Here is an 18,705-nt window from a genome sequence, read left to right on the forward strand (position 1 = left end):
AATGCCTTATCTACTCCTAATAGCAAGTAGTTCATCAATTCGCTATTTCAGGCTAACTCAACAGGTTGCGCGCCAGTTCTGGAGTCAGTCGAAGTGGCGCATGGTAATTTTGATTTTTTTTTCACATAAATCTGGAACAAAAAAAGAGGGGGGGAATACCCAATCTGGGCCTTTTAAAGCTCCTTAAAATCCAGGAGCTTCACCACTGCACCGTACCCGCTATGGGCCCGCTTTAACTCACAAAGTCATCAATTTTCCAGTTGGCACTTCAAGTAAGAAGGCCGGCGTTATTTACTGCTGATAGCAAATAGTTCATCAATGCGTTATCTACTGCATGCTGATAGCAAGTAGTTCATCAATATGCTATCTACAGCTGATAGCAAGTAATTCATCAATACGCTATCTACCGCTGATAGCAAGTAATTCACCAATACGTTATCTACTGCTGATAGCAAGTAGTTCATCAATGTGCTACCTACTGATGATAGCAAGTAGTTCATCAATGTCTTATCTATCTGCCGCCGATAGATGAACTACTTGCTATCAATAGTAGATAGGGCATTGTTGCAATATTGGCTATCAGCAGTAGATATAGGACATTGATGAACTACTTGATATTAAACTCATTTAAATCGCCACAACTTAGCCACCTCTCCGCGGTTCCCCGCCTAGAAGAACATAATTATAGAATTATTGTGCTTGTCTACATTCGCTAGAGCTATTATAAAGTTCGCTAGTCCTAACCACCATTCATGCCATTAGCAAACCCGGAACCAGCGTGGACATGTGCTGCACATGCGTAGAGCGTGCTTCAATTGTTTCGCTTATGTCGCGCGCGGTATTGTTGCGTGTTTACCACGCGCATCGTGCGCACTGGTTACTAACAACACCAAACCAACACCAAACCAAATCAAATTCAACTTTCATCAGTTCAGTTCTTGCAGTAAATCTAGAGCAAAAAATAATTATCGAGATGAAGTCATCACTATTAAAAATTGCGTTTGCAAATAATATGATGAATGCATGTGTAAAGCAACAGGCCATGGCACCGTAAGTATTTAATTTGATTGGTTTCAACATTAAAAACGCTAAAGCGCTGAAGTAGCCTATGTATATTATACCTTTAGGGACTGGACTGAGAAGCATTATCTGAGACTAGACTGAAATTTCTATGTATCATGTACTACGTAGGCCTAGCATTACATTAGTTTCAACACATGGTTGCCTACCCTGGGTTTCACGTCCTAAAATTATGTTGTCAATAAACACGTGGAGACCGGTATTGTGACGACGGTTTATCATTTTAAGTATTATATGTTTAGTTTTGTTACAATAAATAAATGAACATTTTATGTTTGAATTTTTTCAGGTGTAACTCCACGAACAACAATCACGCACCGTGCGCCACGGCCAACATTGCCACTACAAACATGAAGCAGCACGAAGGTCTTAAGCTGCTAGCCGACTTAAACGAACATCTAATAAGTAGAGTTGAAGATGAGTTTGTCCGCAACCATCTCATTCAAAGAAATGTGGCAATATATGGCTTGATCAACAAAATAGAAGAGAAACTGGCAGCAGCCGAAGAATACAACAGAGTTGTTGAAGCTCATGTGGCATGTTGGACAGAGTATGAGGTGAGTTTTACGCATATAAATTATGAAATTGTGTCAATTTACACATTTTGGGTAAAATATTATGCAATATATAACCGTAAGCCTACTAGTGTAAACTATCGCGTACTTTGTAATGCCAGATCAAAGAAAAATTGAAAACTGATGGAAATGGAACCTTTGTTATCCTTTATTTGAATCAATAACAAATATGCACCAAAACACAAATTTTCATTGAATATATTTTGCTCAATTTGACCAGAGCAACTGCTAAAATTGCCAACGATTGCTCTCACTTTGTCTGCTAATTACGTTCCTTCATTAGTAATTTATATTCTTTCTTGTCTTTCTTTGCGATTCGCCGGTACTTATCAAATTCATTTGCACATAATCTAACTATTGTTTATTCTTATGTTATTATCAATTCTTTCAGGTGAAGCAGAAACGGAAGAACGTCTTTCAGAGGATGTTGAGGTTCTGTTCACAAAGTTTCCGTTCCAAGTCATCATCATCACTCTGCTCAGCACATTCAGCAAAGAAAGATATTATGGAACTTTGGAGAAACCCCTATTCAGATTGGCAAATATTCGTTAGTAGCAGTTTGATGGCCAATATTCAGAAGAACTTGATGGTGATTTGAAGGATTAGAAATGTTCATATTATAGGATGACTGAAGTCGGGAGTGTAGCGCATTACATAGCGCTAATGTAGACTGACTGAGCTGAGTTAGAGCAAATCACCAGACTGTAAATCGCCGAACTTCGTATATCTCGCCAATTCAATAGGGGGGGGGGGTGCAATCGCAGTTCCATTTTATATTTCAATAAATACATCACAGATTAAAAAGTAAAAGATGAATTATTACAGTCACAATGTGTGTCTTTTGGTTTCAGAACTACCCAATAACCCAGATATAATTATTAGCCTAAAGACCAGGAGCCCATCTGCCAGTAACAAGTAGTTCATCAATGCGATGTCTGCTACTGATAGCCAGTAGTTCATCAATGCCCTATCTACGCTGATAGCAAGAAGTTCATCAATGCCCTATCTGCTACTGCTAGCAAGTAGTTCTCCAACGTCCTATCTACTGCTGGTAGAAAGTAGTTCACCAATGCCCTATGCTGATAGCAAGAAGTTCTCCAATACGCTATCTACTGCTGATAGCAAGTAGTTCATCAATGCCCTAACTACTGTTGATAGCAAGTAATTCATCAATGTCCTATCTATCTACTGCCGATAGCAAGTAGTTCGTCAATGGTCTAGATAGGGCATTGAAAGCCGTATTTAGTGCATTGATGAAATGTTTAGTATCAGCAATATGTAGGGCATAGTAAGTAGTTCATCAATGTCCTATATCTACTGCTGATAGCAAGTAGTTCATCGATGCCCTATCTACTGCTGATAGCAAGTATTTCATCAATACCCTATCAGCTACTGCTGATAGCAAGTAATTCATCAATACGCTATCTACTGCTGACAGCAAGTAGTACAGCAATGCCCTTTCTACTGTTAATAGCAAGTAATTCATCAATTCGCTATCTTACTGCTGATAGCAAGTAGTTCATCAATGCCCTATCTACTGTTGATAACAAGTAATTCATCAATACGCTATCTACTGCTGATAGCAAGTAGTTCATCAATGCCCTATCTACTGTTGATAACAAGTAATTCATCAATACGCTATCTACTGCTGCATAGCAAGTATTTCATCAATGCCCTATCTACTGCTGATAGCAAGTATTTCATCAATACGCTATCTATTGCTGATAGCAAGTAGTTCATCAATGCCCTATCTACTGTTGATAACAAGTAATTCATCAATACGCTATCTATTGCTGATAGCAAGTAGTTCATCAATGCCCTATCTACTGTTGATAACAAGTAATTCATCAATACGCTATCTACTGCTGATAGCAAGTAGTTCATCAATGCCCTATCTACTGTTGATAACAAGTAATTCATCAATGCCCTATCTACTGCTGATAGCAAGTAATTCATCAATACGATATCTACCGCTGATAGCAAGTAATTCATCAATACGTTATCTACTGCTGATAGCAATTAGTTCATCAATGCCCTATCTACTGCTGATAGCAAGTAATTCATCAATACGCTATCTACTGCTGACAGCAAGTAGTTCAGCAATGCCCTATCTACTGCTAATAGCAAGTAGTTCATCAATTCGCTATCTTACTGCTGACAGCAAGTAGTTCATCAATACGCTATCTACTGCTGATAGCAAGTATTTCATCAATGCCCTATCTACTGCTGATAGCAAGTATTTCATCAATACCCTATCAGCTACTGCTGATAGCAAGTAATTCATCAATACGCTATCTACTGCTGACAGCAAGTATTTCATCAATACCCTATCAGCTACTGCTGATAGCAAGTAATTCATCAATACGCTATCTACTGCTGACAGCAAGTAGTTCAGCAATGCCCTATCTACTGTTGATAACAAGTAATTCATCAATGCCCTATCTACTGCTGATAGCAAGTAATTCATCAATACGCTATCTATTGCTGAAAGCAAGTAGTTCATCAATGCCCTATCTACTGCTGATAGCAAGTAATTCATCAATACGATATCTACCGCTGATAGCAAGTAATTCATCAATACGTTATCTACTGCTGATAGCAAGTAGTTCATCAGTGCCCTATCTACTGCTGATAGCAAGTAGTTAATCAATACGCTATCTACTGCTGATAGCAAGTAATTCATCAATACGTTATCTACTGCTGATAGCAAGTAGTTCATCAGTGCCCTATCTACTGCTGATAGCAAGTAGTTAATCAATACGCTATCTACTGCTGATAGCAAGTAGTTCACCAATGCCCTATCTACTGCTGATTTCAATAAATACATCACAGATTAAAAAGTAAAAGATGAATTATTAAATTCAAATTTTTTTGTCTCTTTGGTTTCAGAACTACTCAATAACCCAGATATAATTATTAGCTTAAGACCGGGAGACCCATCTGCTAGTAACAAGTAGTTCATCAATGCGATCTGCTACTGATAGCAAGTAGTTCATCCATGCTCTACCTACTGCTGATAGCAAGTATAGTTCTTCAATGCCCTATCTACTGCTAATAGCAAGTAGATCATCAATGCCCTATCTACTGCAGATAGCAAGTAATTCATCAATACGCTATCTACTGCTGATAGCAAGTAGTTCATCAATGCCATATCTACTGCTGATAGCAAGTATTTCACCAATGCCCTATCTACTGCTGATTTCAATAAATACATCACAGATTAAAAAGTAAAAGATGAATTATTAAATTCAAATTTTTTTGTCTCTTTGGTTGCAGAACTACTCAATAACCCAGATATAATTATTAGCTTAAGACCGGGAGACCCATCTGCTAGTAACAAGTAGTTCATCAATGCGATCTGCTACTGATAGCAAGTAGTTCATCAATGCCCTATCTACGGCTGATAGCAAGCAGTTCATCAATGCCCTATCTACTGCTGACAGCAAGAATTCATCAATGCCCTATCTACTGCTAATAGCAAGTAGATCATCAATGCCCTATCTACTGCAGATAGCAAGTAATTCATCAATACGCTATCTACTGCTGATATCAAGTAGTTCATCAATGCCATATCTACTGCTGATAGCAAGTATTTCACCAATGCCCTATCTACTGCTGATTTCAATAAATACATCACAGATTAAAAAGTAAAAGGTGAATTATTAAATTCAAAATTTTTTGTCTCTTTGGTTTCAGAACTACTCAATAACCCAGATATAATTATTAGCTTAAGACCGGGAGACCCATCTGCTAGTAACAAGTAGTTCATCAATGCGATCTGCTACTGATAGCAAGTAGTTCATCAATGCCCTATCTACGCTGATAGCAAGCAGTTCATCAATGCCCTATCTACTGCTGACAGCAAGAATTCATCAATGCCCTATCTACTGCTAATAGCAAGTAGATCATCAATGCCCTATCTACTGCAGATAGCAAGTAATTCATCAATACGCTATCTACTGCTGATAGCAAGTAGTTCATCAATGCCATATCTACTGCTGATAGCAAGTATTTCACCAATGCCCTATCTACTGCTGATTTCAATAAATACATCACAGATTAAAAAGTAAAAGATGAATTATTAAATTCAAAATTTTTTGTCTATTTGGTTTCAGAACTACTCAATAACCCAGATATAATTATTAGCTTAAGACCGGGAGACCCATCTGCTAGTAACAAGTAGTTCATCAATGCGATCTGCTACTGATAGCAAGTATTTCATCAATGCCCTATCTACTGCTGATAGCAAGTAGTTCATCAATGCCCTATCTACTGCTGATAGCAAGTAGTTCATCAATGCCCTATCTACTGGTGATAGCAAGTAGTTCATCAATGTCCTAACTGCTGATAGCAAGTAGTTCATCAATACCCTATCTACTACTAATATCAAGTAGTTCACCAATGCCTATCTACTGCTGATAGCAAGTAGTTCACCAATGCCTATCTACTGCTGATAGCAAGTAGTTAATCAATGCTCTATCTACTGCTGATAGCAAGTATTATCAATGCCCTATCTACTGGTGATATCAAGTAGTTCACCAATGCCTTGTCTACTGCTGATAGCAAGTAGTTCATCAATGTCCTATCTACTGCTATTATATAGGGTATTGATGAACTACTTGCTATCAGCAGTAGATAGGGTATTGATGAACTACTTGCTAGCAGCAGTAGATGGAGCATTAATGAACTACTTGCTATCAGCATGTAGATAGGGCATTCATGAACTATCAACAGTAGATATCCCATTAACGAAGTATTTGCTTTGTTTAAAATTCTGTGAGGGCAAAATAATCATAGCTGTGTTCTGCATTCGTAATTGTAATTGTGCTAAAGAAACAGTCTAGAGACAAAAGAGACACACTTTAGTAATTAATCGTTGAAAACATGTGATTTGTTTATTTTATTCAAATAACATAAGCTAGGATCAAGTCCTAGCTATGCCGCTGATACTGATAGTACCACTCAAAGCAAACACAAATCGTTTTCGATATCATTCGCAAAAGGTTATAAAAGGTTGTCAGAAAACGTTTGAATGTCGATTAATATTGAGGGAATATAAAGGGCATAAAACGTTTTCATAAACATTAAAAAATCATTTTTTGATAACTTACTCCAAATATTTTAAAATACTGTTATTGAAGTGTTGACAAAATGTGACGTGCCATGTCACAAGGAGACACTTTTGGGCATGGTAAATGGAGTAATAGCCAAAAATCTGACCGGGGTGATTTTTTCACAATTTGGGTTTGTTGCGAATTTGTGATGTTATTAATGTTTAAAATATTGTCTGATAGTTTCAGGTCGGAATATAACTGGCATCTTGTATTTTTTAAAGACATTTTTCAAGGTAATTCCTACTCTCAACATTGTCAATAATATTTTTAAAGGCTCAATTTGCAATTTTATAATACCATAACTTACGAACTCAATATCTTGCTTATAGGAATGTCCGATTTCATCGGGGAAAACGGCGTTGTGGAGCAAAATATCTCTATATTAAGATATGTAAAAACCACAAAATTTGTAACCTGCCCAAAAGTGTCTCCTTTTGACATGGCAAAATATGTTTGCTAAAAATAACATTTTGAAAACATTTAAAAAATATTGTTGCAGTGTGTTTTCATACAAAACGTTTTCATGACCTTTATGTAACCCGACATTTAATGTTATTAAAACGTTGAAATAAAAGTTATTTTTCCTAAACCAAACCCCAAAATATTACTTGTTTAAAACGTTTTTAAAACTATTTTGTGTTTGCTGGGCTGACAAAATGAGAAGGCTTATCATTCATCCTTTCGAGGTTTGGTCCCGCTTCCTTCACCTTCACCTCCACTTGGTGACGTGATAGACATATCGGTAGTAGTAGGTGTGGTCGGACATGGGTCTGTGTTGAATTCTATACGACCTTCGACGTATCGTGCCACCGGACTAAAAACTTCGATGAATTCGGCCACAACGTTTTCACCTAGATCTCCTGCAATTTAAACAGATCGGAATGAAGTCAAGTTCGAGTATGAGCTATACATCGGCAGCATAACACCAAGCCAAAATCATAACAGTCAAATTTGCCGTTCACTATGTGACTGAGTTTGTTGGACAATTTCGGGCAGATCATATCGGGCAACACTTTCAATCTGAAACCAACGCATATGGGATGAATGGGCACTACTTTGGTCTCAGTTCAGTCTCTGGGTAATGGAGCAATACATAATATAAAACGCTAATGTCCTGTGACAACCCCCAGCTCAGTTTAAAAAAAAATTTGCTTCTTAAGCTAAAACACCTTCCCTTCACGACTGCTGCATATTGTACAGACCTATTCATTTTATTGACCGCGATGATGTACTATTTTTGTGTTTTGTGATGATCAAAAATATCATAGTCTACATTACCAGTCGCGTACCCGAGGGAGGTCTATTTTAGATCCGCATTTTTTCCTTGGATACAGGGTGATTCAAACCACTCGTCTGCCTCCCCAGTAAAAAGACAGTATTAATTGGGCTATTCCAGTTAAAGGAGTTACTCCCTTTAACCCCTTCCTATGGAAAACGTGGCCTTCATCTTTCACACAGGGAGTGTGAATTTCAAACTGAGTTGCCTGAATGGGCGACTCCATTTGAACTCTACACCCCCTGTGTGGATGATTATAAGGTCATGTATTTCATATTGGTATGGATTTCGACTTGAATAGCTCATTTTCACATGTATTTTTAACTTTTCTATCCCTCTTACCGGTCTCATAATTGCCTTGAGTTGGAATACTATACCCGTCACCACCAGATCCAAGGAAGGAAGGTACGATCACTTTATAAATCTTATCATGGTCAAGTGGTTCGTAGTAGCTGTTGAGGAAATCAATGTGTCTTCGAACTTGAACATCAACTACACGTCCATCGTATGGTTCCCGACAAAGGTCATAAGTCACTCTAATTCCTGTATAAATGACAAGATCAAAATTTATACAAAGTATATCCCAGGCTTAACAATTTGAAAAGAATTTTAATGTGCCGCAAACAAAATTTGCAAGAAAATTTACGCACAATGTCAACTTTTTGGAGTATGGGGGAGGGGGTGAGAAGATATGAGACTGTGTATAACAAAGTGGCCATATATCTGATTGCATCTCCTACCTGAAACTTGAAGAAAGCGTCCTGATAATCTGTCAACAGCAGAAGCGGCGTGTTCAAGAATCTCTCTCACATAGCGACCTTCTAATTCCACAGTATCGAAGGTATTACTGAAGGGGAGCACCTCTTTGACGTCACTGAAACGAATTTCACCTGGTATTCAAATACATATTTATGAAAGTGATTATTTGCAATTCAAAATTGGGTCATCTTGCATGTATAATCGCCCAACAAATGGCAAATAAAACAAATACAGCCAACAAGTTACAACCATTTGGATACAAATATGTTTTTACACATTTCTTGAACTTAGACAGTGAGCATAGAAAACAAACAAATATATAATGCAAGAAATATCTCTGAGTTATGCAAAAATTGAATATTAAAGAGCCTAAATTATGGCAACCATTCGAGCAAGAAATGCCTTTTCTCCAAATCATTTAAAAACCACTGGCAGTGACTGGTATAAGCCAACTATTGACATAATATCCCATCCTGTATGAGGTATTAACAAAGAAGCAAATAAAACATATAGCGGGGGAAACATCATCAATTATTGGCGGGCATCCCCCACCAGGAATTGGAGATGATGGGACTTTGGGAGCTGACGGCGTACCGGTAAAAAAGGTCTTTTGGAGCTGTGAACGGTCAAAATCAAGGGTGTTTATTTCTTGGACTTTGCCTTGAAAAGCGAGAAATGAGAGGAATTAGCAATTTAGGGGTCTTGAAAGCTACAATTGTCAAAATCAAGGGTTTAGTATATAGCGTTCTGTTCTGGTAAAATTCAGGGGTCTTTCGGAGTTGCGTGGTCCAAAAACAGGGGTCTTTCAGGAGGAGCAGTACCCGTATAGGGTCATTTGTGTTCAGCCCCTTTCCCCTTCCCAGTACCCTACCTTCTTCAAGCGATTGCCTTATGCCACCTCCATTCACAACTGCAATGATAGAAGTATCCAAGACATCTTCGCCAAGAGATTCCGTGCATTTCCAATACATTGCATCAGCTATCAGATTACCCAGAGTGCACTCCTCTTCTCGGCAAGTAAGGAGTCCACGCGGCGATCCCGGCAGCATGACGTCAGATGACCCAATAACGCGATTCATTTCAGCGACCTGAGCTCGAATTGGTTCGCTCCAAACATTAATTTCAGCTAGAAGATCAGGATCTACATAAAGTAGTCAAGATTGCAGAAAAAGTGATCGTAAGTATTAAGTTAATAATTAGTCTGATTACACGAATTAGGCTATTGAACTCCATGTTTCAGTAGCGTAGCCAGGATTTTAGTGGGAGTGGGCAAAAACAAAAATTTTGTCCTCATTTGTCAATTTTTGACGCATTTTTGGTCACCCTTAAAAGGACACTTTACTCTTTGCCAGATCCCTGAAAATTTCTGTGAGGGCAGTTGCGTAGTCAGCGATTGGAGTGCCCCTCTGACAAAAAATGAAAGAAAAAAGTGCCCCATGACAAAAAAAAATTAAAGAGAAAATCGGGAAAAGGAAACGAAAAGGGACAAGAAGCCCGTTTTCCACCAAAATTCACCCCGATCATGGGCCAAAATACCAAATTTTCACGACGCGCGCACATTGTCCCAATAAAGCCCAGGCTCGAACTGTTTTGGAAGCTTAAAGATTTTAACATGTACAGTCTCTCTAAAACACCGGTATGTGTATATCCCCGGATCAATTAATGCAACCAGAATTTTTTCAGCTTTGCCTCCGATTTTTTTTGCCCATCAACATATCCCCCACACACACTGCCTTTTCCCTGTTGCCATTCCATTGCTGCCCCTTTCGATCGGGTCATTGACATCATGAGTATCCAATTTGCAATGGCGTGCGCAAGTGGAGAGGGGGTTACAGCCGTAGGGGGGAAATGTACCCAGTCGGGTTGCCTTTTTTTTAACAGCCCCACCCACCCACCTTCACTTTTGAAAACCTGGGGATACCACTCAGTGCAATTTGATCACCAAAAGTGGCCATTGTTTTTCTGATTTTTCTGTTATCATCGCGAGACCCCCATGTGATATATAAGTAGGCGTATAGGCCCCTACTACACTCTTAAAACGATCTATTCATTTTTGAATAGAAACTTGAAAATTTGACAAGGGAAACTTTTTCAGATGGGATATTGACAGATTTCTCTTCATAATGAATTGGATCAAAATGATAAGAATCTCGTCAAATTTGATAAAATTGTCGTGTGAAAAATGACACAGTTTACCAAATTTGAATAGTAGGTGTTTTTAATAAGATTGTCGGTTCAAAGTGATACCTAATCAAAATGAACAGTATATCTCATCAAAACAAATAGTTTAAAAATAAATGAGTATAGGGAGTCAATTCAACAAAATGACTAGTACAAAATATATTATTATGTATATTAATTGACCTTTTCGGTAAATCCCATAACCCTTTGCGAGTACACCTGAGAACTCGTCATTTGACGTCACACCGACTTGCAATGCGCAGTAACGATGTTAGATAAACGATGTGCGCATCGGCGCGGAGCGGCGTGACGCAGAATGACGAGTTCTTAGGTGTACTCGCAAAGGCTTATGGGATTTACCGAAAAGGTCAATTTCCTACCTTGTTCCACCTCGTTATCAAGTCGAATTGGCCCACCATACCACTCACTAACCTCGCCTTCTTCGTTGAAGATCACATTGAGACGCCCTATAGATTTGGCCATACTGTAACCGCGCACTAGAAGGACTTTGCCGTCAGGATTATCATCTGGGGTCACGACAATGGGGTAGTTCTCTACTACATAACTCGTAGGTACATCTTCTTCCGGAGGAGGACAACCTATTATGGCACAAAATGTATATTTATGTCATTAGAGTATATTATAGCGTCAAAATGCATAGTTCAAGTGTGGTATTTGGGGTTCAAGACTCCCCCTTCAGTACCCCAGCCTAAAATAAGTCTCTAATGATCCCCTCCCCATGAATCTCCAACCCCAACCCCAATTTACCCCTATTTGTTGTCAAGGTTTTGTCAAAAAAATGGGCAAGGGGTGGAGTACTTACGTATATAAGGTTAACAGGGTTTGATGTTACAAAGTATGTAAAGCTTGTGCCTAAGTCATGTAAGTTCAAAGAAAAAGAAGTTGACGAGTATTTTCAACATTTTGAAAAGGTAGCTACAAATTTAAAATGGCCTAAAGAGCATTGGACCCTACTTTTACAAAGTAGTTTTGTGGGGAAGGTCAGGGAAACTTACTCAGCTCTACCAATAGAGAAGTGTAATAAGTATGAAGAAGTCAAACAGGCAGTTCTCAAGGCCTATGAACTGGTGCCTGAAGCATACAGACAAAAGTTCAGAGATTCAAGAAAGCAAGCAGATCAAACCCATGTAGAATTTGCTAGAGTAAAAGAACAAATGTTTGACAGGTGGCTTGGTTCAAAAGAAGTCAAAGATGATTTCGGCCAACTTAAGCAATTATTGGTTCTTATAGAAGAGTTCAAAAAATGTGTCCACGCTGACATTAAAACCCACTTGGATAAAAGCACTAGCAAAATTAAGACGCTAAGTGACGCGGCGACGATGGCTGACGATTATGGCTTAACGCACAAGTTGAATGCAAGTAAATTTAGTCATAACAGAAGTTACTCAAACAGGTTCAGCCATAACCAACCTAGAGCAAATCAGGGTGGTACACAAGAAGGGAGATCTCAGTCTAATCACAGATCCTGGTCTAACTCACAGCATAGTGCTGGTGGTAGAGGGACCCCATGGAGTTCAGGTACCAAACTAACAGGTGGGACTGAATTTATATCCCAATTATTTTGCAATTTCTGTAAGAAACCAGGACATACAGTGACCACGTGTCGGACCTTAAAGCCAAACAAGATGCACAAAAACAGCAGCAAACTGCTAGTAATATAAGATATGCAGTGTCACTTGAGTCAAAGAAACAAGTCAGTCAAATTAAGAAACAAGAATTCCCACAAAAGGGAGGTGACACAGACAAGGTGTGTGAGGAATTTGAACCATTTGTATTAGAGGGAGTAGTATCACTTGGTGAGAATGGTAGTCCAAAAGCCCATTAAGATTGTGCGACATATACATTTAAGGTTTTTCCTGACCCAATAGTTACAGATAAGCCATGCTTGCAGGAAGATAATAGTGAGGAAAGGGAGATATTTCCTGCATGTGCAGTTACACGGGCAATGAGTAAGAGAGCCTCTGTAGAAACAATTGAGGACAACCAAATTGATGACTTAGGCTACAATTTGGAAGACACATTTGTGTCAAAGTTGAATGAGAAAGAAGATAAACTTCCTTCTCCTGGGGATAAAGATACCCCTAAAAATGACACAGCCTCTGAGCATGAACAAATTGGGGAAACATTGAGAGACCCATTAAGTCATGACAAGCTAATTCTGGAGCAACAAAATGACCCAGAACTCTGACTTTGAGGTTTGATCTGCTTGCTTTCTTGAATCTCTGAACTTTTGTCTGTATGCTTCAGGCACCAGTTCATAGGCCTTGAGAACTGCCTGTGTGACTTCTTCATACTTATTACACTTCTCTATTGGTAGAGCTGGGTAAGTTTCCCTGACCTTCCCCACAAAACTACTTTGTAAAAGTAGGGTCCAATGCTCTTTAGGCCATTTTAAATTTGTAGCTACCTTTTCAAAATGTTGAAAATACTTGTCAACTTCTTTTTCTTTGAACTTAGGCACAAGCTTTACATACTTTGTAACATCAAACCCTGACTTTGAGGAGAAACTTGATGAGTATTTGTCACCTAGCTTTGCCAACTTCTCTTGTTCAAACTTGTATTTTTCCTCAATTTCTTTTTCTTTCAAATGTGCTTCTAAATTGAGATTTGCTTGTCTGTCCTCTTCTTCCATTTCTAGTTTTGCTATTTTTTCCTTTTCTTCCATTTCCAATTTTTGGTGTTCAAGCGCCAACTTTTCTTGGCGTGCTTTGTCTTCCATTGCTGGTTTTTGTTTTTCAATGTCTAGCCGTTCTTGTTTCTCTTTATTTTCCATATCTAATCTTTCTTGTCTTTCTTGTTTTTCATTCTCTAACTTGATAATTTCCAACTTTTCTTTTTGGTCCATTTCTATTTTCCTCAGTTCTAATTGAATTTCCAACTCTTTCAATTTAACTGCCAAATCCCCACCGATTTCAGTTTCAACCTCTTTTCTCTTGCCCAAAATGGATTCCTCAAAATACTCTTCATCAACTAAAACCTCAATCAAGACATTTTTGATTATTTGTCTTCTTGTAGTTTGCTTTACTTTCAAGTCATAATGTTTGGCAAGTGCTAATAAATCAGGCTTCTTCAACTTATCAAATTTCTCCCAATCTATAGTTTCAAGAACCTCTTCTGCTTTGAACTCTGCCATACTGTACTTTCACTTTCAAGACTCAGTGTATTGACCTCAAGTTGCAGAGTATGAGTTTTTGTACCCAAATTTTCAGAGGTCATTCAAAGAATGTACAAATGTATTGGAGTTAAAGAACTGTGCCCTGATAGATGGGCATGTTGTGGATCCTAGTGTTTTGATATACGTATACCAACTTACAACTACATTGGACCAGACGTAAACCACCCAGTACAATGATATCAACACCAGATATACTTGTAGCTATCTCGGCAGCTTCACTCAGTTCATAACTACCCCAATCATGACCAAGAACTATGATCTTGTTGACGCCCATTGCTGCCAATGCGTCCACTTCTGTTTGGATGGCCTCAATGGTGTCTTCAAAGTAGAGGTTGCCTATAATGTAAAATTGATCAATGGGGTATTCTATTTAAAATCCCCACTTCCCCTGTGGAAGATTTGGAAATATCTTCCACAGGGGGAGTATGAATTTCAAATGGAATGAACACATTTGATTAGGCAGCTCCATTTGAATTTCATACACGTCCCTCTGATAATAATTAAACTTGAATCTTCCACTGAGGGAGGGTGAGTTTCAAACTAAGCTGCTAATTTGTTCATTCTATTTGAAATGCGTGCTCCCCTTGTGGAAGATATTTCCCAAATCTTCCTCATGGGTAGTGACGAGTGTGGATTTTAAATTGGACAGCACAATGTGTTAGTTTTGTGAGAACATTCAAAGACTGGAAAGTCTACCTTCATATCGTGGATATCGGGATTGTTATAAATGGAAATACGTGTTAGTTTTGTAAAGACATCCAAAGACTGGAAAGTCTACCTTCATATCGGGATTGTTATAAATGGAAATACGTGTTAGTTTTGTGAGGACATCCAAAGACTGGAAAGTCTACCTTCATATCGGGATTGTTATAAATAGATATACGTGTTAGTTTTGTGAGGACATCCAAAGACTGGAAAGTCTACCTTCATATCGGGATTGTTATAAATGGAAATACGTGTTAGTTTTGTGAGGACATCCAAAGATTGGAAAGTCTACCTTCATATCGGGATTGTTATAAATGGAAATACGTGTTAGTTTTGTGAGGACATCCAAAGACTGGAAAGTCTATACTTTCATATCGGGATTGTTATAAATGGAAATACGTGTTAGTTTTGCGAGGACATCCAAATACTGGAAAGTCTACCTTCATATCGGGAATGTTATAAATGGAAATACGTGTTAGTTTTGTGAGAACATCCAAAGTCAGACTAGAAAGTCTACCTTCATCGGGATTGTTATAAATGGAAATACGTGTTAGTTTTGTGAGGACATCCAAAGACTAGAAAGTCTACCTTCATCGGGATTGTTATAAACGGAAATACGTGTTAGTTTTGTGAAGACATCCAAAGACGGGAAAGTCTACCTTCATATCGGGATTGTTATAAATGGAAATACGTGTTAGTTTTGTGAGGACATCCAAAGACTGGAAAGTCTACCTTCATATCGGGATTGTTATAAATGGAAATAAGTGTTAGTTTTGCGAGGACATCCAAAGACTGGAAAGTCTACCTTCATATCAGGATTGTTATAAATGGAAATACGTGTTAGTTTTGTGAGGACATCCAAAGACTGGAAGTCTACCTTCATATCGGGATTGTTATAAATGGAAATACGTGTTAGTTTTGTGAGGACATCCAAAGACTGGAAAGTCTACCTTCATATCGGGATTGTTATAAATGGAAATACGTGTTAGTTTTGTGAGGACATCCAAAAACTGGAAATTCTACCTTCATATCGGGATTGTTATAAATGGAAATACGTGTTAGTTTTGTGAGGACATCCAAAGACTGGAAAGTCTACCTTCATATCGGGATTGTTATAAATAGAAATATGTGTTAGTATTGCGAGGACATCCAAAGACTGGAAAGTCTACCTTCATATCGGGATTGTTATAAATGGAAATATGTGTTAGTTTTGTGAGGACATCCAGAGACTGGAAAGTCTACCTTCATATCGGGATTGTTATAAATGGAAATATGTGTTAGTTTTGTGAGGACATCCAGAGACTGGAAAGTCTACCTTCATATCGGGATTGTTATAAATGGAAATACGTGTTAACTTTGTGAGGACATCCAAAGACTGGAAAGTCTACCTTCGTATCGGGATTGTTATAAATGGAAATACGTGTTAGTTTTGTGAGGACATCCAAAGACTGGAAATTCTACCTTCATATCGGGATTGTTATAAATGGAAATACGTGTTAGTATTGCGAGGACATCCAATGACTGGAAAGTCTACCTTCATATCGGGATTGTTATAAATGGAAATACGTGTTAGTATTGCGAGGACATCCAATGACTGGAAAGTTTACCTTCATATCGGGATTGTTATAAATGGAAATACGTGTTAGTTTTGTGAGGACATCCAAAGACTGGAAGTCTACCTTCATATCGGGATTGTTATAAATAGAAATACGTGTTAGTTTTGTGAGAACATCCAAAGACTGGAAAGTCTACCTTCATATCGGGAATGTTATAAATGGAAATACGTGTTAGTTTTGTGAGGACATCCAAAGACTAGAAAGTCTACCTTCATATCGCGATTGTTAAAATGGAAATAGGAGCGATTGCCGAATAGGGTGCAACTATAGTCTTATTACAAGACTGTCCTACCCCAACCCTAAACCCTAACCGTAAACTCCGTAAACGAGGACTGGGTTCAAGTCTAGCGAGTTGCACCCTATTCGGTGGAAAGACGTGTAAAAAAGTGTCATGCTTACATCGCAGCAATTGTCGTCATGTCGATATTGGGCTATTCCAGTTGAAATCCATACACCCATATGGAAGACATGACCTTAATCTCCCACACAGGGGGTGTAGATTTCAAATGGAGTCACCCATTCAGATAAGCCTATTTGAAATTCACACTCCCTGTGTGGAAGATTAAGGTCATGTCTTTCATAGGGGGTGTGATTTCAACTGGAATAGCCCTTTATTATCGACGGAGACATATTGGAATAAAGAAACCCGTTTTGCACAATTTTAAGTTTTGGATCATATCTATGAATAATAGACACTCTAATTTTGAAAGCGTACATGTATTATGTACGATGACTTTTACCTGAAGAATATTATATTGAATAAAATTTGAATTGCAATTATGTAGTAAATTGTAATTGGTCAAATTATCAATGATACTGGTATACCTCGTTATATTTTAAAGTAACAAATTTCTTTACGATGTATCACTTATTGTATACATTTTCAAAAAAAAGGATCATTTCAAAAAAAGTTCATTGTTGTTGGATTTTACTCACCAATCGCTGCTATGTCGTTGATAACCTGTGTACCATATCCAATAATTCCCACAGATTCTCCTTCAAACGTCTTGATGATGCTTTTATTAATGAGACCCTGCAGAGATGGTTCTAGGGTTGTATTCAAGTTGGCACTCACAGCGTCGAAGTCGATGTCTTGCAAAAGAGATGCAAGAACGTCCGAACCATAGGTAAATTCCTGGTTTCCAAATGTCTGTGATTATGACAATACATGAAATAATTACTCTTCAAGTTCTTTGTCTGCAGAGCAGATCTCCATTATAGCTCCCATATCAATCCTCTTATGTGTCAACTTTATTTGTCTGAATATTTGATGACTGCTAGGTCATGTTTGCCTCCCACTCGCCTTAATTAAGGTTCCTTTTATCAGTGGCGCAGCGTCATAGGGGCACGGGGGCACGTGCCCCCAATCGATTGCAAAATTTAGAAAATCCTATAGGAAAATGGTTAAAAAACGGCTTCTCCCCCCCCCCCTCATCAGACCCGATGGGCCCCACAATCATGGTCGGTGCCCCCTCCCTATAATTATCATGACCCACGCTACACCACTGCCTCTTATATCGAGGGCTTATGCCCTCCATAATAAATGCAAGTGACTTTGGGGTATATGCATGGTTAATTTAGTTAGACGCAAGTGACCATACTCCAAAGTCACTTACATTTTCTTATGGAGGGCAGAATTAATCGTCCATTTGTTGCCGAAATGAGTAACATTTAATTGAGAAAACAAATGGACATATTTGGTTCTGGCTCTAAGCCCTCGATGTAATACTCACCATTGCATCATAGCCCAGTTGATTCATGAAATATGATGTTGCATTTCCTCGATAGTAATCGGTCCATCTACCTCCAAGCAGGTCTCCACCATCTACAAGTAACACATTGATATCATCTCGTTCATTTCGGACTTGATTAATGACTGTCCCACGACGAGGTACTCCTCCAAAACATTCACCGTTTTGGTCCTCTTCTGGGCTGCATTCACCACCAGATGAGTCAAACTGTTCGAAGGCAGATCCTCCAATGGAAGCTGTATGGAGGATGGTCAAGTGGAAGTCTTTGTGTCCATGGCAACAGGCCACAAGGAACAAACATAATAAAAGGAAACGAGATGGCTTAGTAAGCCCTTTCGCCATCTGAAAAAAAAACACCAGAAAATTTAAACCGTAACATTGATCTCTGGAGCTCATTGAAGGACAGGAGAACAACATGCAGATTATCAACTATTACTAACACAAAAACACTA

General features: G+C 38.4%; 2 protein-coding genes across 2 annotated transcripts; one reads left to right on the forward strand and one right to left on the reverse strand.

Annotated features, from left to right (window-relative positions):
• Positions 1-1,375: 1,375 nt before the first annotated feature.
• LOC140162133 (uncharacterized) lies at positions 1,376-2,342 on the forward strand. The gene is made up of 2 exons (XM_072185408.1): positions 1,376-1,637; positions 2,047-2,342. The coding sequence occupies exons 1-2, from the start codon at positions 1,431-1,433 to the stop codon at positions 2,251-2,253; spliced, it is 414 nt and encodes a 137-aa protein (XP_072041509.1). The 5' UTR covers positions 1,376-1,430; the 3' UTR covers positions 2,254-2,342.
• Positions 2,343-7,246: 4,904 nt separating this feature from the next.
• On the reverse strand, positions 7,247-18,595 carry LOC140161688 (snake venom 5'-nucleotidase-like). Its single transcript, XM_072184988.1, has 8 exons — positions 18,236-18,595; positions 17,439-17,652; positions 14,320-14,517; positions 11,366-11,584; positions 9,676-9,945; positions 8,786-8,935; positions 8,388-8,588; positions 7,247-7,629 (listed from the first exon to the last, which is right to left on the reverse strand). Exons 1-8 carry the CDS (start codon positions 18,593-18,595, stop codon positions 7,439-7,441), a joined length of 1,803 nt encoding a protein of 600 aa, XP_072041089.1. The 3' UTR covers positions 7,247-7,438.
• Positions 18,596-18,705: the final 110 nt, after the last annotated feature.

This window comes from Amphiura filiformis, chromosome 10 (assembly GCF_039555335.1).
Source record: "Amphiura filiformis chromosome 10, Afil_fr2py, whole genome shotgun sequence".
NCBI classification, from domain to species: Eukaryota; Metazoa; Echinodermata; class Ophiuroidea; order Amphilepidida; family Amphiuridae; genus Amphiura; species Amphiura filiformis.